This window comes from Haliotis rubra, unplaced genomic scaffold, assembly GCF_003918875.1.
Source record: "Haliotis rubra isolate DU_JTF1 unplaced genomic scaffold, ASM391887v1 Scf326, whole genome shotgun sequence".
In the NCBI taxonomy this organism is placed as follows: Eukaryota; Metazoa; Mollusca; class Gastropoda; order Lepetellida; family Haliotidae; genus Haliotis; species Haliotis rubra.
Window position 1 is genome coordinate 246,051 of NW_025766998.1, and position 23,519 is coordinate 269,569.

General features: G+C 41.1%; 1 protein-coding gene across 6 annotated transcripts in view; it reads right to left on the reverse strand.

Moving 5' to 3' along the window:
- The window catches only part of LOC124283954 (Na(+)/H(+) exchange regulatory cofactor NHE-RF1-like), a 90,354-nt gene extending 78,111 nt beyond the window's left edge, over positions 1-12,243 (reverse strand). Inside the window, exon 1 of one of the 6 annotated variants that reach the window (XM_046719997.1) lies at positions 11,762-12,243. In XM_046719997.1, the coding sequence (XP_046575953.1) occupies positions 11,762-12,137 (376 nt within the window). In that variant the 5' untranslated portion in view covers positions 12,138-12,243. The remainder of the gene's footprint in view (positions 1-11,761) is intronic. The other 5 variants (XM_046719991.1, XM_046719994.1, XM_046719993.1 and 2 more) reach the window with 5 other exon arrangements.
- Between the last annotated feature and the right edge of the window lie 11,276 nt (positions 12,244-23,519).

Here is a 23,519-nt window from a genome sequence, read left to right on the forward strand (position 1 = left end):
AATCCCTCCTACCTAGAAATGATTAATACATGAATAATTAGTATGATAACAGCAGCTTTCAAGATCAGGGGTTTACAGGACGCGAATTCCTGCGTCCTATACACACAAAAATTGACAATGGACGCAACAAAATTTATTAGTGCATCCACAGGGATGCAGAAAATGTCCAATCAAGTGACAATAACTCATCACTGAGTTTGCTTCTCGTTGGGTTATGGTATCATAATTACTGTAACAATGTGATGATCATGATACACAATACAATAACAGTATTAGTTATAATATATAAGTGTCTGGACCCCCATTTTGTTGTCCAGGACCCCTGAAAGTTAAGACTGAGTCCCAGGGACCCTCAAATACAGAAATCCAGGTAAATCCCTGAAAGACAAAAACTTCACTGAAACCTTTCCATTCACTCGTTAATACATTATCCAGTAGACTGTGTTACAATGTACTAAATGAACAGCAGATCATGTTGCAATAAAGTATTACATTACTTATATGACAGTGGAGGAATTACAACATTGCCGGCTGTTAAAGCTGAAGCCAACCATATCCCAGCTGTGCGAGGGTGTTCTGTAAGGCCTAAAAAATGTTGTTTTTTTCGATTACCCGACCGACCCTTGAATTCTGGTGTCAACCCTATTTCTTTAAAGCGGAATGAATAAAATATGCTTTCAGATCTCATTGGGTTTTTTCCTGGCACAAACAGATATCGGTCATTCTGATAGAGAAAGTCGATATAATGGCCGCAAGCCTGATTGAACAAACAATTACACATTAATAAATGTGTTATTAGTTTGTACTTTACTTCTTAAAGGTCACATAAACCCTAGGGGGTACAAATACATAAATCACTAACTGGCATCTTTATAAATGAAACCCCGTTATTACAACTACTCATTTCGACCTTTAATTGACTTAAATCGACCTTTTTGACAACAGTGCACAATTCTCACCCGCGAACGAAATTTCAACCAATCAGAGCGGCGCGCCTCTGTGACGTCATATGAGGAATAGCTTTGAGGGCCGATGCAGAATTCATCTACATTTTAGGGGTTAAATTATCTTGTTTACAGGCTTGTATAACCCTGAAATCGTGACAATTGTTGTGGAAAATGAAAGTTATATGTTCTCACAATCGACTGTCATTTAATTTTGTCTCCTGCTTTGCCTAGTTTCTGAGTTACAACTTGTTTTCATAGACGATTCTGTCAAAATCGATTGGTGTCGTTAGGCCCTATTTGTATAATGACTGATCCAAATTGATCCCATTTCTGTGTTTTTTTAACATGATATTTAATCATGTCATGTAAAATCTGTTTGTATTCTCAAAACAGTGTTGGCCCATAAGTTTTCACATGCAATACAGCAATTAATACTCCCTTGTTGTAACCCGTGTTAGGTGGTATAAACCTACACATGTTATTTGTCATCATTCACTTGATGGTCAGTTAATGAATTTATAACAGGTATAATTAGTGGTAACACACTTAGATTACCGACAAAGGTTCCCATTTGGCATTTCTTGTGTCTGGAGTAAATATTCAACATTATAAACATCGATCAAAGGATTAACTGATAACAAGCTGATTGATTAATTACTTTTATCTTACACAGCGGAATTGTCAAAAGGTAGTGTTTATGTATGTAGATTTACTAATCTATACTGAATACACTCTGTCGTTAATCGGTGTCTCTGCATAAAAACAACGTCCTTCTTTCAAAGGATTAACCGGCAATACATTGATTGATTGCCCATTATTGGCTAACTAAATTACTGTTTTTAAAGAAAGGCGGACATTATGCAATTAGTTGCCAGGTGTGCTATCTTGGGTGACCAATGAGACTATACACCAATACCTGAAAAGATCTATCACTTTTTCGTATATTAAACTGTTAAAAGACACATCATTTGGAACAGTTTTGTGGATATTGATGGATACATTCCTCAAACAAGGTAATGGCCTGATATTGTTCCTATAACTTTAATCTGTTTTAATTTTAATATTTGCATTTTGTTTTTATTCATTTTGTCGTAGCATTCAACAGAATCATTGTTTTCGCCCGTGAAGTGTAATGGGACAGACAACATACACTAGGGTGTGTGTGCGAAATATGATTCACATTGGCAAACTATCAAATGTCTAGATATTACAGTTCTGTTATAAATTCACTATAAGTATCAGCAGATCGTCTGCTTTTTTATTTAGTTTCAAAATGCATACAAGTATGATAATAAACTAATTAGGATTATAAGACCAAATATAAAGGCGCACATTGACTAGTATCTACATACTGGTGAGTGGACATTAACCATGGGAATGTAGCAAGAAATTTATCGTGCAGTATTGTGACTTGACCCCACCACCGGCGCCGTGGAAGAAATCGTTATGTTATAAGTTGTGTCATGCAAAATCCATTTGGTTATGATTCCAATACATATTTAACTACACGAGTAGAAAGTAGTCTTGATTATCTAACTAGATAAAACAAACTATAATCTCATTAATTCTAACAGATTTTTATTTTTTTTAAAATGGTAGCCCTGTCAGGAACATCCGCCAGTCTGAGGATAAATGGTATTTAGGTTAGTTTTCACCCGAGTTACAAAATCAAAACTACTTTCTACTGGTAGTAAAATATGTATTTTATTGATAATAATAGGATTTTGCATGACATAGCGTATAACATAACAATTTCTCTTGGCAGCGAGGTGGGTGTCAATATAATACTACTTACAATATTATTGTTACTTCGACCACAACCTCACTTCCGAGGAAGAAATCGTTATGTTACAAGTTGTGTCATAGAAAATCTTTATGGTCATCAAGCATATGCATATTTTACTACAACTAGTAAGTAGTTTTGACTTTTAACTTCCGTGAAGCGATCTGAACACAAGTAAGATATTGTTTCAGGCTTCCACAAGCTTCGGCTTAGCACTCACAAACATAACCCATTTAGCTTACGAACTGCGGGGTCCTGTGGAAATATGTGCATGGGTACACCATCGCCCTGACCCTACAAGGACAATTGGCGACAAAGCAGCGATTGGCATGTAAGGTCGTTGATGTCGAGAAATCATCAAAATGATGAGCGTGCTACACATTTTCTATACAACTAACTGAAAATCGTTCCTCATATGACGTCACTGCAGTGCGCTGGCGACAGAGTTACGTAACCTGTCTGTGGTTTAGTTGGTAGTGAGAGGGAAGCAGGCGACTTTTTGGCCACTTTTAATCGCTCGGTATTAATTAACCACAAGTTTTTAAAGAATAAATTTGGTGTTCCGCATAAGACTAACCACAAATCTTTCATATGTAATGGTTAAAAGAGTAACAAAAAACAAAGTTTAGTGGTTCTTTAAACAATTTGTAAAATGAATAAACATTTCCGACCTGCCTACCCTAAATTTTAAAGAGGTGTAATCAGAACCACAACATTTTTTTTTATTTGGCCTAAAGCATCAAATCTAGCCTAGACAATCAAGTGATTGATTGATTATCAACCTGTCATTGGTAAACCATTACATGCAATGCACATGATAAACCAAACACGGAGAGCTTGCCATGGTGAAATTATCAGGGGGCAAATCTGTAATTCCCATCCAAGATAACAAGCCCATTTCTGGTGTCCCCCGCTGTGATGTTGCTGGAATATTGCTAAAAGCGGCGTAAAACCAAACGCAGTCAGTCAGTCCAAGATAACCATAGCACAACTGGGGCACCTCTTCCTCAGGAGATGCGCAAGTGTGAGGTATGTACACACACAATGGACCCGGACAGTGTCACCACAGCTGTGAAAGAAGCCCTCCTCTTCTGCCATCACCAACCCAGCAGGATTAACCATATCCTCAGTGAATCACCTCTGTCCCACCTCCAGACATTAGGAAACAAATACAAGACCTGGAAGACACAGCAAGCCATAGATTTAGGAGCGTGGAAGATCACAAGTGTTGACCGAGCCTGTCAGGTGCAGGACAACACCAACAATATGCCTTGACAAGTTTACCTAGAAGCTATTCCAAACATGGCAGAAGCTAAAGTACAACAGGTTTCTCTTGAGAGATCACAAGTTCATGAAACCCAAACACATCACAATATGACAAAACCCAAGCCACTCACAGGCAGGCCCACCACCATGTACTTCATCACAATATGTGATCAAAACCCAAGCACATACACCACTCACAGGCAGGCCCACCACCATGTACTTCATCACAATATGACCACAAACCCAAACACATACACCACTCACACTGGCAGGCCCACCACCATGTACTTCATCACAATAAAACTAAGCTCACTCAGGCAGGCCCACCACCATCACTCATCACAAACCCAAGCACATACACCACTCACAGGCAGGCCCACCACCATGTACTTCATCACAATATGACCAAAACCCAAGCACATACACCACTCACAGGCAGGCCCACCACCATGTACTTCATCACAATATGACAAAACCCAAACACATACACCACTCACAGGCAGGCCCACCACCATGTACTTCATCACAATATGACAAAACCCAAGCACATACACCACTCACAGGCAGGCCCACCACCATGTACTTCATCACAATATGACAAAACCCAAGCACATACACCACTCACAGGCAGGCCCACCACCATGTACTTCATCACAATATGACAAAACCCAAGCACATACACCACTCACAGGCAGGCCCACCACCATGTACTTCATCACAATATGACAAAACCCAAGCACATACACCACTCACAGGCAGGCCCACCACCATGTACTTCATCACAATATGACAAAACCCAAGCACATACACCACTCACAGGCAGGCCCACCACCATGTACTTCATCACAATATGACAAAACCCAAACACATACACCACTCACAGGCAGGCCCGACCACATGTACTTCATCACAATATGACAAAACCCAAGCACAAGTTCAGTGTGTTCACAAGAAAATAAATGTAATGATGGACACTTAACATATGACAAGATTCATGTCATAACTTCCTGTTACTTAATTAATACGATCCTAACTACCAGGCAAATATATCTTATATCACATTCCTGCTGCAACCATGGGCAATTATCCCCAAAAGGGAAAACCTTGTGTAAGCATGATAATTACCACAATTCATCATCTGAGCACACTGAACATCAGACTTCAAACACATAGTGAGTGAGTATGGTTTTACGCCACTTTTTGCAATATTCCAGCAATATTACAGCTGGGGACACCAGAAATGGGCTTCACACATTGTACCCATGTGGGGAATCGAACCCGGGTCTTCAGCATGACGAGCGGACGCTTTAACCATTAGGCTACCCCGCTGCCCCCAGTGTCTTAGAACAACTCAAGCGGCAGTATTCACCAGAATGACTCTTTACAACCTAGATGTCCTGAGGGTGGGCACAACTGTCACATGACATTCAATTGAGTTGTACAACTTCAGCACCTAGACTTCACACAGCAATAGAAAGTGTGGAGTTTTATGTAAATTTTGGCAACAACAGAGTCATAAAATAGGAATAAGCATCGCACATCTAAGCCATCCCATAACCCTCTTCACTCAGAACCATGCTACAAAGTACTGCTGTCTGAACTCTATAAAAAATTGAAAAGACTTCAGTGAGTGAGTAGGGTTCAAAGCTGCTTTGAACAACATTTCAGTTACATCACAACATGTCAACTTTAAGTGAGAAGAGTGAGTGAGTTGGGTTTTACGCCACTTTTAGCAATATTCCAGCAATATCACAGTGGGGAACACCAGAAATGGACTTCACACACTGTATCCATGTGGGGATTTGAACGCGGGTCTTCAGCATGACGACCGGAGATGCTTTAACCACAGGGCTACCCCACCAGCCCCTTAAGTCAGAATAAAGTCTGAAAAGAGGTACCGATCTTATTACCAGTTTGGTAGAACCCACAAACACTGTTATTTTTTTATATATATTTTCCATATTTCATGTACAGGCAAACATGTATAGATAAGTTTCATAATAATACAATGGTATATGTTTACATGTATGAAAATGTACAGTCGGCTGAAAAAGTATAATTGGCTGGATTATTTTCCAAGTAATAAATGTAATGTTGACCAATATTGAAATATAATTGTTCAGTTCCCGTTGATAGGTAAACATATCTTGACATATCATAGTGACGGACAATTTCATTTTTTAAATATTCTAACTTTGGTTTGAAACCATTTATGCTGCATCTGTAGATATAATGTTTGACAACTGAAATGATTTCATTAATCGGATTATTGTTTTTTTCCTCTCAATCCCAATATAACGATATTATTTGTAAGTTCCAGCTGTAACTGTACTGAGTTCAACCATGATTCTATTTCTTTCCATAATTTACATAATAAACAAATTCACATATCATATGATTGATAGTTTCTCTTTCTTATTCACAAAAGGTGTTCAGTTGTTGGTTTTGTTGTTTAACACCACACTCTGCAATATTCCAGCTATATGGCGGCAGTCTGTAAATAATCGAGTCTGGACCAGACAATCCAGTGATCAACAGCATGACCATCGGTCTATACAATTGGGATATGATGACATGTGTCGAAGTCAGCGAGCCTGACCACCCGATCCCGTTATTGGTTGCTGAAGAGCAATTCTAACCCAGATCTTCACATGTACTTGGTGCACAGTATTTTAAGGACAGGAACGCCTGGAGCAGATATATATCATAAATCACTTAATTGGGTTGCCCAGACTCAAATATTTACAGGCTATCTTGTTATAGCTGGAATACTGCTGAGTGAGAAGTTCAACAAATAATCATATCATGTGCTCATTACAGGGCCAATCAACTTCCACTTTGGCACTCAAAACAGTTAGAAAAATATATAGTCACAGTTGGACCACATTGTACTTACTGACAAGAATACAAGAGTTATAATACTTCCTGTTCCTACCATTTAGCTTTTGCTATAGTTCCTATACATTTTACAGAGCCACATCTACTTTCAAGTATGATGAGGAGATTTGAGTCCTTACTTTTTAACCTAAAGGATTTGGGCAAAATAACTTTCCATGATCCGTATGAAACTATGGCCTTTAAACTGAATCTACAACCCCGTAGAATTGGATCAGTGTGACCCTGAACACTCCTGCCAGTGCCAATCTCCGACAACGGTTATCAGTATATACTAGGTAGCATGATAAGCTATATACTCACTGGGAGATATAGCAGGTTAGTGAGGCAGTCATCAACTCTAATGTGTCACTGGATAACTCATCTAATATCCAGCAGGGCTGCAGAAATATTGGGGAGATACACCTTATCTGGTGGTATCAGTGGCTGTCAGCCCAAGGTTAGGCACACCAGTGATATATAAGCTGTACAATATTATCTTTTATTCACCAGCAGCAACCAAATATGACCTAAAGACATCTGAGTGAAGACTCCAGATTATTCCACAGCTTTGAATTTTCTGATTTCAGAAATGAACACACAAACTTAGCGGCACAATCTAAAACAAGTGTTCATGATGATGATCATGATGATTATGATCCATTGGTATTTCCTGATAGTTTATTGCTCGACACCTTAGTCAATAACAGACCATAGTTCCCATGTTCATGAAAGAAAGGACTCTATGAGTGCTGAATAAACATAGTGTCACAAAGACTAATAACTGCTGTAGCAATATGACAATTATAACCTCTACTGCCTAAGCATGGAATGTTATAACCTGTATATTGTTTAGTTACTGTTAAAACTAGTGTTGGGAATTGGTTGGAATCTCGCAATTGATGACTGCTTCATTACCAACGAACAATCATCAAAAAAAATTGGTTAGCGTCATTTTTCAGATTTTCCTATCCAGGTTGTTATTGTAAGTATGTATAACATGATGCAACTTGCTACTTTAAAGTGATGACTAATATACCATGAACATAAACTTCCCAGAGTCTTCAAGAAATATTCAGTCATGATAAATATTTCAGTTAGTGAAGTGAGTTTTCGAAGAAATAAACAGGTTTTCAGGCCCTGACAACTTCAAAGATATGTTACATAGTCAAGTGTTTCAAAGACTAAAACAGTAGTTCCAAAATCATTTGTGTTTGATAATGAGAAAATGTGATCGATTGCTTGGTCGTTTGGTCACTGCGACCAATCTTCGATTATTTCAATTAATCGGAACAGCACTAGTTATAACCTTTACTACGCAGTTATAACATGTTAGACTATGCATTGTGTATAATGTAGCACGGACTTGTGTCAAACCACGCAGTAAACACAGACCTGTGGCACTACAACTTCCTGGATCAACCCTCATCCAATTACATCACCTTAAATGATTATAAAGTCTCGTAACTTTCAGCGTACCATGACGTACAAGCCAAAAACCTTTCCCAAGACGTGGACAAGCAGGAGAGTCAGAGATGTGAAGCACATAAGCCAATGTTTTTATTTGTCTGTGTTTCAAGGCAAACACTCAGGTGAGAAAAATAAACCTTGCATAGTCTGTATCTGGCAGATGCAACGAAATTTGTGCTGAAAAATCTTAATGCTGACAGCCCTATATGACACGAGACAGCTGACATACTGTGTACATCCACATGTTGCCATGGAGAACTGGCAGCCAATAAAACATGACAAAGTTTGATATTGTTGCACGGATGTATTGTTATAAAAAAGTCTGAAATGACAAATTGATTTTTTTAATGTCTCCAAAGGATGTAGCAATACCATGTACATTTATATATTTTATCTGCAAAATAATTACTTTGTAGCAGGCTATCAATTAACAGTTGTGTGGCTCCATAAAATATCCATGACAACTATTGGCTAAAAGCCATCTGTTGAGGCAGAGGCTTGGACCGTTGAGAAGCCTCCATCACTAACTTACTGGGAAGGACTGGGTAGCCTAATGGTCAAAGTGTCCCCTCATCTAAAAGCGCCGTAAAACCATACTCTCAGTGTAACTCACTGTGCAGAGTAAGGTACTTCAGCATATCTCTACGCCATGATCAGGAGTTCGAATCCCGGTTCACCTCAATCATGTTTCTTGATACATCAGCACCTTCCCTGTATGGAGCTTTCACCATGTAAGCAGGGAATGTCTCCGCGCCACACTACCTCAAGTTTTCCCCCTTCATCAACCTGACATGGTGGTTTATGACTGGGATACTGTTCAAAGCGGCTTCACTCACTCACTCTGCTGAGGACAAGATAAAACTCCTGAATCCCTACAGTAAACAAATGGTAAATCCTGCAATTACGTACCTCCCACTACAAACATGATACAATCTTACCAGTAACTGATTAATAAGCTGTAAAAAACACATCTAGAAAAACACTGACGATCCATTATTTCATTTATTTATCATGTTCATGAGAAATACTGCTTATTTCTCGTGTAGAACTTCTATAAGACCTAATAAACATCTATCACAACTATACAAAGTCTATTTAAATGTCGCGCAGTAACATGATAAAGTTGACATTTTTACAAGCAAAAACCAAAGATGTGCAAAAACATATTTCAGTCTGTTTTCTCTACAGAGCTTGATTACATGCCATTAATTACAAATAAACACACAGAACCACTGACATATATCTATATAATTAATAAGGAATCAAAAGGTGTCAAAAACATATCTCGATCATTAGGATAAGACGTGGCACCTGACAAGTTCAAGGTGAATTCCTTCATGAAAGAAAACAAACTCCCTCAAGTAAACAAGGTAAGTATTGAATTAATGACAGCTTATGTTACTCACAAGCAACACACTAAAAACTAGCTCTTCATCCCAGTAAAACTTTTTTCGTGTTTTATACCATTTGGGCTATCTATCATACTGTATTCAAATATGAACGCTAAATGTTGCAACTTTATTAGAAAGATAGTTATCACATGTTACACTATTATCTTTGCCCCTATCAACCAGTACTGTGTGGAATACAACAGTATTCTGTCTATGCATATTAGAAAGGTACCATGTGGGGAATCAAACCCAGGTCTTTGGCGTGATGAGCGAACGCTGTCACCACTAGGCTACTCCACCGCCCACATGTTTAACGCCAGAAGTCCAGGCTGCAGAGATATTTATTATGTAAAAGGGAAACAGGAACAAAATCCACCATTATAACCCACAAGGACTTCAAAACCAAGAGTAAGAAATTAACAAAACAAGCTTAATCGGGTAGGGATGATCCGCCTTTCGATGCAATCAGAGTATGTTACATTAAGACCAGAAATCCTCTTACATCAAGAGAAATGACCCGTTTGAAATGTTTGCTTAGTAAGGCGAGTGTGGGAATAGGATCTGAATTATAGGTGTTGCTAATAATACATTTGTTTAGACATGTATCTGGTTCCTCTCCCAACATGCTGTAATCCAATACTAGCTGGCTGTAAGTCATATATCTGTCAAATTATTTCTCATTGTTTACAGTCTCCTGGGGTACATTTAATAGTGCACCTTTTACAATCTTTTTAAAGTGAACGATATAAAACATTGTCAATACAATCATCAGGAAAAACTACAGGAAAGAAGATAAGTACTTAATAATCAACATAACCTTCAGCCTAATATATTTTTTCACAGTATTAATATGATTATGAATAAACCTGTTCATAGAAAGTCAGACTTTTGATTCATATCTATCAATCAATATCAACCATGTCTAGAACAACAAGTGGTTACAGCTTATAACACATGATATGCAGTGCTGTATCCCATAAAACAGGTTGATATTCATGCTTATCAACCATGCACCTTAGAAAACAATGTTACACAATCATGATGACAATTACAAATATACATGGTGTATATACATAGTATATATAAATATATATCACTGGCTGTTCACTGCTGAATAACCACATATAGATATGTTATGTATACAGAGCTTAATCCTCACAAAATAAATGCTAAACTGTGACCAGCAATCTGAAGAAAATTTGAAAATTACTATATTTATATGAACTACTGAACTAAATCTAAGAAGTAAAGAAGCCACCATTATTCATAAGTACATAACTAGTGAAGTGATATAGTGAAGGTTATTCAAGTTATACCCTATACCATCATTGTGGTCTGTCAACTTCACTTAACCCTTGGAGGTTTGGTCCTTGTGGCTAAACAAATTCCAACTAAATTGTAGTTTGAAATAGGAATGTGTTCACACATGTATCACAACAAGAAAAGCAACCATTCCAACATTGCCTTCCGATTGTCACTCAGGCTCTAAACGCCCACCAACTTCGGCTGACAGGTCAAATCCCTTAGACTCGAAAAGGGGGAGGGGCAGAGTTTCCACACGGTCAGTCGGATATAGGGTTTATGGGTGGCCTTCACTCCCCGAAACACTTTAAAAAGGGCTATCGACTGGATTGAAGTCATACAAATAATATAGGGCATTTGGTATTTTGACACTACCTACAAACGTGCTGGCCTTCAAAACTTTTAGAACAAAATCTGCTCCTGTCAAATCTCAGCCGATCTGACTGACATAAATATAATGTTAATCGAGAGCCCCGCTCAGTGGGCTAGTCTGGTTCATATATCACGACCAACAATGTACACAGCAGGGCATAGCGATCCTTTATCGATACCACTCGTACCTGGCGGCTGTTCAAACGTAATCGGAATAAACAAACTCCGTCGAGTCAATACGATATAGATCTTGAAGGAAATACGTAACCAGCCCAACTTTATTTTCTATGGCGTTTTCTGGGGACATAATTACCTGACAGGTAGATACTACAGGTGACACAATAACGCTCACTTACCTGTATCGTGGGGCGGGCAGTGGATGACGACGACTTCGGGGAGGTCACCCCGAACGACTTTTCTCTCATCTTTATAATGCTGATCTGTTTCGTTATCCACCACTAGCATGCGGGTCTCCTCTCCTCCAGCCTTTACACGGCTAACCACCTGCTGGTGATTTTCATTGCCGATATTTACGCCATTCACCTCCACGATCCTGTCCCCGTCTTTCAAACCTGCAGCCTGGGCTGGCGATCCATCGTCAACTTTGCCGATATATTGGCCGGCTTTACCCTTCTCGGCATGGAGATTGAAGCCGTATCCATTAAAATCGGGCCATTTTATTAGGTGACACAGGCGGGGTTTGCAGTGGGTATCCATGCCGTTCAGACTCATATTGCCTAACTTGTGATCGTGAGATTTGTTTGCCAACCACCTGTCCCGTCGTCTGCCAATTGATAGCTCGGCAATATGGCGTCGCTCGTGCAAAGTCACATGATGTCAACAACCAATCAACTTGGGTCACGTGTGCCGCCTTGCCCCGTCCAAGGGGTGTCACAGTCTGACCATTCAACTTTATACTTGTTTCGACTTCACGTACCTATGGAATGATATATGTTTAGGAATGATTAACCGAAACAGAAGGAAAAAATAAGACTTATCACGCCCCATGTAACACGGGTCAATAGCATGTCTATTTCATAATACGTGTTAACGTTAAGGTGGAAGAACGAGTTATTCCACACCCATATCACTGGCTGAGTATGTCAGTCTTGTATCCCATATGAGTAAGTGTCACGCATTGAATACACTACACGCCCGTTTAATGCCGTACTTCAAATGAGAAAAGGCCGGAGAGGGTTAGATATCTGAAATATTTTCCCACTGAGGACTCGCTAACAGTATGAAGATAGGCGGCCTGGCCTGTCACCGCTTGTCGACTGCATTACACCCGTTGGGTCGTACAGAAGACTGTATTCCTCCAGGTTTAATGAAACCAGTCGAGCTTCACGACACATACGTTTAGTTAATTTGTTATTAACGCCGCGCTCAGCAATTTTTCAGCAATATGCCGGCGGTGTGTAAATAATCGATCCTGGATCGGATACCATATTCCAGTGATTGACATCATGAGCATCGATCCACGCATTTGGGATAAAATGGCATGTCATATACTCCCGTCATAAGACAAGTGAGTGATTGAGAACGGTTTTACGCCGCTTTTACCACAGTGACAGCAATATCACGGAAGGGGAACCGAACCTGGGCCTTCGGCGTGACGAGCGATAGCGTTAACCACAAGACCACCTACACCACCCATCCTGTAACAGGAAAAGGTTACTGTAGAGGTCTTAGATTTCTGCCCGGATCCCCATGGATAACCTGAATGAAGTGAGTTCCACCCCAAATATATTGTTGAAATGGGCAATCGAAAATTCACACCATAAAAGATGGTATCTCTATCTATCTAAGCCCGTCAGGCTCACAAACTGGAACGGCTAGCCCTCAGTCACGATTAGATTATCTTCATTGTATTACAATAAACCCAAACAGTTATCACAGCTAAGTAGAGATAAACTCCCTGACTTATAGGATGGACAGGCCTCGTCAACACAGCAGTAAATGTGTCACTGACAGACGGTGTTGGTTTTCTTGATGCTTGCACTATCAACTTGATCAACTACTACTGCTTCTACTATTACTGCTACCACTACTACTAATACTACTTACTACGAAGGGGTGCGGTTGCCAGACTGAAGTCCTGGGTTCGATTCCCCAATTATGGCAACGAGCGAAGCTGCTTTCTGGCGTCCTCTTTCATGACAGCACTGGAACATTGCCAAACGCGGAGTAGAATCCATCTCACTAACTCCATGCTGCTACCACTACTACTACTGCCGCCGCTGCTGCCACTACTACTACTGCTTCTACTACTACTACTACTATTAGTGCGGCGTAAAACTAAACTCACTACTACTACTACTACTACTACTACTACTACTACTACTACTACTACTACTACTACTACTACTACTACTACTGAGTGCGGCGTAAAACTAAACTCACTACTACTACTACTGCTTCTACTACTACTACTACTACTGAGTGCGGCGTAAAACTAAACTCACTACTACTACTACTACTACTACTACTACTACTACTGCAGCAGCAGCTCCTTCTGCTGAGCTATCACTCCTACTAATGTATCTGCCAGTACTATAACTCAACGACAACAGCAATCACATGTACATCCTTACTACTGTCCTAGTGAGTGAGTGAGTTAATATTTAACGTCACATCGGCAATATCTCAGCCATATCGTGACTACTACTGTCCCTATACATCCCTAGGGGAGGTGGGGTAGCCTAGTGGTTGAAGCGTTTGCCCGCCACACCGAAGACCCGGGTTCGATTCCCCACATGGGTGCAATGTGTGAAGACCATTTCTGGTGTCCCCCCGCCGTGATATTGCTGGAATATTGCTAAAAGCGGCGTTAAACTAAATTCACTCACTCACTCTCACACACTCTCTATACATCCCAAACATCACTCACTCACCCATGGTGCTGTTCCAGCATCCATGTGAACTATAGCTACACAGGAGACTCCAGATATGAAAAACACGTTTGAAGTACACTCTAATAAAACTCCGAAACCTGTTCATTTGAAATCTTTGAGGACGTCGCTTACCTGATTTAACCCCCCTTTAACAAAAAAATCAATCAATTCGTGCCAGATGTGAACTGATTGTACGCATGGAGAAATACTCTTTGTGGAATTCCCCTCACAGTCTACACAGATGTGACGCTCCACTGAGTAGGGACGAAACACTTTATATACAGAAGGGCGGCAAGGTCACACCGTCACCTGTTGGATTACTACTGGTCAGAGCAAGAACCCAACGGATATGTGTAATTTCATATTCAGTTGTAAATTGTAATTTGTTTATGATGACCCGTGGAGACCTGCGCCCTTTCAGCTGACAAATAGTGTCCTACTATTGGGGCAGTGGGTGCGTCTCTTCAAGACCCGGTCTCGAATCCCACATGTGAGGATGCTGACCCCTGTTTGAGCGTAGGATTCGGGGTCAATTCGGGGCAGTTCGGGATTTATCAGTGTATTGGGCGGGATGCAAATATATTCGTATATGACACGCAGATTCAACCTTTTAAAAAAACTAATGACAAGATGTAGTATACCGGATGAGGGAATTATTTCAGTTTTAAAACAAGAAAGATGTTCTTATTCTGGAATACTCTGAGCATCGTCACCATCCCATATACCGGGTTTCAGGAATCATTGATGTCTGTGATTTGGAACTGCTGTTATGTAATGGCACGGAATTCGAACCTGGGTCTTGGACGACGCCAACGCTTTAACCACTTCAAAGCCATTCTGTAATGGCACGGAATTCAAAGCCATTCTGTGGATGAATTGGTGGTTAGAGTGAGTGAGTGAGGTTTTACGCTTTTAACAATATTCCAGCAATATCACGGCGAGGGACACCAGACCAGAGCGTGCGCTCCTTACACCTGAAGTTTGGTTCTACGCTCCACAGTGGGCACAATGCATGAAACACAGTTTGGGTGTCCTCCCTAATATTGCTGGGATATTGCTGGGATATTGCTGATGGAGCACCCAACTAGCTGGTCCCTCACAGAGTCGGGCTTTTAATGAATGACCCCTGACCGTGCATTTAGACTTACGACAAGACTGGTATACATAGATACGCTGTCCTTTGAAGAACGCACAGGTTACGTACTCGATGACGTTGAACAACGCGGAGAGTTCTATTGATATACGACTTTTTATTAATAATATATGAGCGACGTTTCGGTGTAGCTACTTACACCGTTATCAAGCACCTAGTAGCTACACCGAGACGTCGCTCATATGAATAATAAGGTTAACCTTCTAAACACAGCACAGGCAGCGTGTGTTGTACACTCCCCACGGAGATCACAGCGAAAATCCGAGTTCACACTGAGCGATTTCAGCATGCTTTTGGGTGTGGATTTAGCTCATTTTAAATATGAAAATCATCATTGTTATCATCATCATCACCATAAAAGGAAAATCAAAATGGAGCTGAGAAAAATAATTAATGCTGAGGCAGTTCAGATCTATCAAAACAGAGTGGTTGTTTCCCACAGAAGCCCCATCACTGGGTCGCCTATATCCAGGCTCCGTACACCATGACCTGTAGTACCAAGGCTTCTGACATCACGACCCGTTGGGCTGTGTGGTAGCCGAATGGTTAAAGCGTCCGCTCGTCACGCCGAAGACCGGGTTCGATTCCCCCCATGGGTACAATATGTGAAGCCCATTTCTGGTGTCCCCGCCGTAATATTGCTGGAGTATTGCTGAAATCCTTGCGTTGAATCAAACTCACTCTATCAAAACATTCTAGGCCTGAGCTGGATTCATTTCTTTATTTTTTTCTCCGGTGTTGGGGAGACAGAAAGCGACAATCGTAGCGCTGCGGTCTCTATGTGGGACAGGGCTCTGCACAGGGAGCAATGCACGTATGTCGAAAGAATTTGTGTGGTGGCCACCGAGGGGGCGTCAGGGAACGCCTGCGGTAGGAAGGGATTAAACTCACGTATTGTTGTTTATCTCGCGGGTATTGTGCTTGAATGTAAACAGGTATGGGAAGAATGTTTAGACAAATATATTCGCCTGAAAAATACTTTCGTGATGAGTTTTGATGTGAGGGATGCCTTGAAAACTTTGCTGGAAAAGTAACACAACTTAAAGGACGAGCGAAGTTGTTGGATTAGGAAGCCACCGGTTGATTTTCGGCGGGGTGAGATTTGGAGTTGAGACAAGCATCTTTTTTAAAAATGGAAACTGAATTCTTTTTATTTCTTCCAACATAAACAGGTGCTATATTATTATTAAAAATACAAAAACACAAAAACGAACTGTTATATTTAGTTTGTTTGCAAGAGTAAAACATTTACAACACAAGGCGAATGGGTGGGCGTCAGAAGAAGAGAGGTTTCAATAATATTTAACCCCAACCTCACCCCTAAAAATAGAATGAAAATGTTTATTGCCTTACCCTAAATGACATTGACTGTTAGTAATAATGGCGAGCTGCCAAATATTCAAACAAGAGGCCATCCATCAAATATGGATCAATACCTGAAAGGGTTTCGGCAAAATGTCTGCAGTATTAAGTTTATTGAAAGAAAAGACTGTAACTTGTAATTGGGCACACGGGTATGAGTTCTCGTAAAACCAAGCATTAACATCAAGCGATTTCATTCACAGTCATGGGTGTTGAAACGTTGCACGTGCACGGCGAGAGTTTTCGCCTACAGTTTCTCGTGAAAGCCCGACATACGTGCTGCACCGGCTCCACAGATAGTTAAAGTTCTTCAGTGCACGCTTTGCATTTACCATCTACCCCGTGCACGTGTCAAATGCCGTGCCGCACGAGGGAAAACTGGCACAGTTGGCACGTGCTGCACACTGCTGTTTTGTTTACTCGCGGATTTTGCGCCATCGACAGGAAAGTGAGTGATGAGGAATTTTACATCGCACTGGCATTGTGCTAATTGTCACATCGCGCCGGAAACAAGAGTTTATATGCAAGCATGTCGTTAAAGTAGACTTACAATATATATAAAAACAATATTTTCACAATCGTATAAAACACAGCATATTAAATGTAATCCCGATTGTTGTCAATTTACGATCAGCAGGTTGTTGTTTTTTTCTGGATACAGACCATGACAAAGTTAATATTGAATCAGTCAATTTTATCTGAATATCAAAGCGTCACACGAATACCACAATCGCCAGTGTAGTACACTTAACGTACAGGGTGTACTGTTTTCATCAGATGATCATACTATCCACACACAAACATAAGAGGACGTTCATATCCTGATCGGCACTTACTAAAGTGACCCAGTGTCTTGACCTATTTTGACAGTGACTGTCTTCCAATATTGCAATTTATTTGAAGTTTCTGGCCTAACTTATTTTCTGTTAGTTGTTTGCTATTTCGACACCCCACTGTGTATATTATTCAAAAGACGTCACGGGGCGGGGCGGTTGTCTTGTGGTTAAATCGTTCGATCGTCACGCCGAAGACCCGGGTTCCATTCCCCACATGGGCACAACGTGTGAAACCTATTTCTGGTGTCCCCAGCCATGATATTGCTGGAATATTGCTAAAAGTGCGGCGAAACTCACTCAATCACTTACAAACGTTAATCTCACATGCCATGACATATTTACTGCAGCACTTTAGAAAAGAATGGGATGGTCCTCAACTTCTTTTGAGTCTGTAGGGGAAGGGCGGATTTGGTCGCCTGCAGCACGAATTGATATGTCTGAATTTTCCCTTCTCACTTATCACTATTACACAAACCGTCAATATGTACATCTTATTTATTGGTATGCGCCCTTACATATGTCACGACAACCAGAATACTAGTGACTTTAACGAGTTATAAAGTATTTGTTACGTCAGGTTGTTTATAGCAGATAGCTGGGCGTATAGACTATAGGATCATTAACTCTCTGTGTGGACACCGCTCAGAGTCATAGAGGCACAGAGACAACGCCCCGGGCCCCTCTGACGACTCGCCGTGGGGGCTTGGCACACACAACAGGGGAGATTGAGTGGCCGAGGGGTCATTGCGTTCTCTCGGAAAGTCGTGCCGATATATGGGTCATTGACATGGACGGTCGTCATTTGGCCGGGCATGTTGTCAGAAACCGAAACTGACCAAACATTTGATATTCGACAGGAAAGGGTGAAAAAATGCGGAAAAAGTACGAAAAAAGTAATTTGTGTTGCATGTCATGCAAATTAATTGTGGTATGAACACCACACAAAAACTTCCGCTAATCCGCTCACAGAATAAAATGGCGTTGTTTGAAGAAATGACATATTGTCTCCTACAGAAGCCCCATCACTGGGTCACCTATATCCAGGCTCCGTACACCATGACCTGTAGTACCAAGGCTTCTGACATCACGACCCGTTGGGCTGTGTGGTAGCCGAATGGCTAAAGCGTCCGCTCGTCACGCTAAAGACCCGGGTTCGATTCCCCCCATGGGTACAATGTGTGAAGCCCATTTACATTTATTGTCTTGTGAACACACCGCATTTATATTGCTGAAATATTGCTAAATGCGGCGTAAAACCATATTCACTCACTCACCACATGATCCGTTGTATCATCGTGCCTTACGTGACGATCACACTACCCGATACAACGTCCACCTGTACCCAATGTTGTGTCTTTTCAACAAAACAACACAAACAAGTCTTCAAGATCACAAGAGACCTGATGAAGACTACCTGTCCCAATGCCAGGATTGATTTAGATAGAGTTAATTGCACCTGGCGGGAACAACCAGCAACAGGTCAGCCTCGTTAGAACTTCCTTCCGGCCAATCAGCCTTGTCCACCACAGTTATCCGATGTCCAGCTGTGTCCGATGTCTCAACAAATCACAGATACACTGGAGCGGAATGTAGCTGACCATCACGACTGTATATATTGGTTTTAGATCGCCCAGTGTTTGAAACCGCTGCAGTTGTCAAGTCGTTAAGGCTCCCAAGGGTGTGAGAAGCACTTCCACCCGTGAAGATCCGGGTTACATGTGGTCTCCTGTACCCGTGCTTGTCCAGACACGTCTGACGACTCGGGTGGTCGTCGTAGCCAGCTTTAGTAGATCGATTCTCATACCAATCAATAAAGTATCAGATCAAACCCCTTTATTTACAGTGGAGTTGAATTGAGTTTTACGACGTCACCTCGGCATTATTTAACCCATATAGCGACGAGACCAAGTTTGGCATTTATGCACATTTTAAGTACAAAGCCCAAACGAGTTTTTAAAAAACAAATTTATTCACTACATTTTTATTTACAAACAGAAAATGTAGTAGCACCAAATTTAAAAAGCATCCGGTCATTCACATTATATACTTTATTTACAGAACGCTGGAATATTTCTGAGTACGACGTTAACCATCTAACTTCATATCACGATACATAGACGAGCAAACCAAATTCCGAGGTGAGTTGAAAAATTAAACAAATTAAAAACTTCCATCCCACGTCTAAATCTTGCAACAACGTACCACGCAGCGTTCACACACTATGCAAATACTTGTTTTATTTCATATACAACGGATTCCATCCAAGAGATGTGTGTCTGTCCGAGATGGTATTCATGTCTTGACGACTGGCTACACCTAGCGCAGAATTGAGTGCATCCGTTACCATCCCAGGCAGGCGCGTAGGTGGCGCTATTCACGGCCATGTTTATCTTCCGTTGCCGCCATTGTAGCTGCCAAGTAGACGTATGTGAAATGATAAATAGGGAAACAAAAACAAAGATAAACGACCTGCTTTTCAAGATGTTTCGGTGAACACGAAGCTGTTACCTGCTTAAGACGATGTAAGTGTATGGAAGGTGCGATCTACGTGCATGTCGTATCCTGTATACGTCTCTGAACATATATCATTTTGATAGAAACAAGCGACAACATTGAAACAGAAGAAGACTTAAGATGTGACATTCTTTTTGTGGGAAATCTATAGTTGCCCCATTTAAGGAAATATCATTACCGCGTTAGGATTTTCTATAAGTTCGATCCGTTCTTTCCAATTCCTCAATGTCCGATCCCTTTATCCGATTACTATAAATCCGTTCTTTCTGATTCTTTCATATCAGACATGTCACGCATACGCACACGCACACGCACACGCACGAGCACCTCCGTTCGACCCGTTCTATCCTATTCATATATACAGTAAATCAAGTTTATGATAAACTCATTTTGGGTTTCGAAATACACGTAGCTTCCTCGAAAGGCATTAATAACCGTGTTCGTTATTGTATAAATAAAATATTAAAAGATACAGAAAGCGGTCAGGACCAAAAAAACACAGTTCGTTACTTCCGTCAGTTCGTTACATCCGTCAGTTCGTCACATCCGTCAGTTCGTTATAACCGTGTTCCTTATAGCGGTGTTTACAGTAGGCCTACAGACTTGCCATGATGTCTCCAAGATGTCCAGATGACGTCACATACACAACGTATCTCCTGCTCATTTATTCCCAGGGTGACAGAGAGACGCTGGGACACACTGACTTATGCGTCGTCACGGTGAACTATGGCCACGAGCCTGGGGCCATGTTGCTTCATATAGATGTTGGTGAAGTCGTAACTTGGAGTTAATTCACACTTCAGACAAGACAGTTTGTTTCGTCCTTTGAAGTACCCCGAATAAATAAATAAATAAATAAATAAATAAATAAATAAATAAAATGTTGTGTTATCACGCTGAATAATTTCGTTGTCGCCAGTTCATTTGGTATCAAAGGTAAAAGACTATATTAAATATGATCCATAGTCGGAGTTAACTAAATGTATGCATAATTATTAGATGCAGTCCGTGATGATATCAGTGTTGATTTGTTTATTAATCGTATTGCCTGTAGGATAAAACTAATGGATAAATAGGATAAACACATAAATAAACATATTGGTGAGGGAGGGACTACTCAGCTTTGGGGACAAATGTTTGGCTGTGATCGGCAGACTTACACAATGTGCTTACCGGCTTTAACGCTTATACCCCCATCAACACAATACATATTGAAGGTGAAGATCAAACAAATACCGTATACATAGGATCAGCGGCAGAAGGTGGGTATGGCATTCTTAATATGTTAGATCTTTGAGTGAGTGAGTGAGTGGATGGGCTGGTCGGTTGGTTTGCCGCACTCAGCAATATTGCAGCTATATGGCGGCGGTCTGTAAATAATCGAGTTTGGACTAGACAATCCAGGGATCAACAGTATGAACATCGATCTGCGCAATTAGGAAACGATGACATGTGTCAGCGAGCCTGACCACCCGATCCCGTTAGTCGCCTCTAACAAGTATGGTTTACTGAAGATCAATTCTAGCCCGGATCGAGTGAATGAGCGAGAAGGTGGATCAGTGAGAGTATGGGCTGGTGGGGGTGGTGGGTGGGTGAGTGAGTGGTACAGTCAGGCAGGCAGCCACGGAATGAGTCAGTGAGTGGGTGAGTGAGTGAGGGATGGGCACGTCAAGGATTGTAACCCAGCAACCATCTAAGGTGACTATGTATGGGCGTGTACCATAGACAGAAATAGACATGATTTGTTTCTCAAGTGTATGACTGAGTGGTTTCTTGAGTAATAAACTGACGTACACCTGATGCTTTGGTAAAATGTTTTCCTGAAAACAGCGTAATATTTAGAAAAAGTGTTTTGATTGCGAATCACAAGTCACAAACATTGTGCACGTGTTGCAATAACACCACAGATATCGTACCCAACTGGAACATTGTTAGCAAAATATTTACGTTGTTTTAATAATCTCAAAATAACCAGGTGTGTACTTTCTTTTGTACATCAGTATACATTTCGATAGCGGCAGGCGCACACAGACTAGGGTTAACAAGTCGCGCCAACAGTCCGGATTCAAACCTAGATTTCTTGCGAGTACCATCACCACAGTGCCACCATAAACCCCTCCCATCATTCTCCTACCCTTCGGCAGTGATACGAGCATGGCGATTCATTCAGTCCAATCTCTTGTGCGCAATGACATACTCTTGATAAATCCTGGACAATTGTCCTGTTGATAATAGATCATAACATTAGCTCACTGATACACGTCCGTGCTATGAATCATGTATAGCTCAGCGCGGTATCGCCCAGGGGTCAATCAAATATGAATAACGACCGCTGGCCATACACAATCCGGTATCTCTGTTGTTTACCTGTTAAGACGTCATACATACATCTCCAGGCTGGCGTTGATTAGTGGCCTCGGGAAGCCTGCTGTACACGGACACCTGGGCCTAGATTTTCGAAGCTCTCTTAGCGCTAAGATAGTCGTAAGTGCCATACGTTAACATTAACTTATGACTATCTTAGCGCTAAGAGAGCTTCGAAAATCTAGGCCCTGTACTTCCCTTTGAAGACAGGTTATGTTTCGTCACACAGTATAATACAGGCCAGGCACGGGAATATGCGCCTCCATATCAATAGTTGATTGTCATACAAGACGTAGTGAGTGAGTGCGTGAGTGAGTCAGTCAGTGAGCGAGTCAGTGAGTGAACGAGTTAGTGAGTGGATTGGTGAGTGAGGGAGGGAAGGAGCAGGTTATCGGGTTAATGAGTGGAACCCTCTTCGTTCCATCTCTAGTCCACAAAAAGATTCACCTGTTAGTCATGTGATCGTCCTCTTGATATACAAATGGGAGACAAGACTGTCCACGACTTTACATACATGAATACTGATGATGTCACTGTCGGTCATGTGCCGTGAATTATTATGCCAACTCAGCACTTCCTTACAGCGTCCTCCATGAGACAGGCGCCATGCACATTGTTGGTTTTGATTGTTTAACGCCACAACAGTATTCAGCTATTATAAGGGCGACCTGTAAATAATCGAGTCTGAACCAGACAATCCAGTGACTGACATAAGCATCCATCTTGACAAAAGGGGATACGATAACTTTAAAAGGGGGACTCGTTGGTAATTTGGAAAATATATGTAATCATGCATTTTGTACCAGAATAGATAGCCAAAAGAGTCAGTGATTAAATCAAACGCTTATGTTGAGATTATCCGATCTTCTAGTAAATGTCAGAGTGTAAAACTGTTTTGTGTGTTTCAAAGAGAGTGAGTGACCTTAGTTTTACGCCGCTTTTAGCACAATTCCAGCAATATCACGGCGGAGGACACCAGAAATGGGCTTCA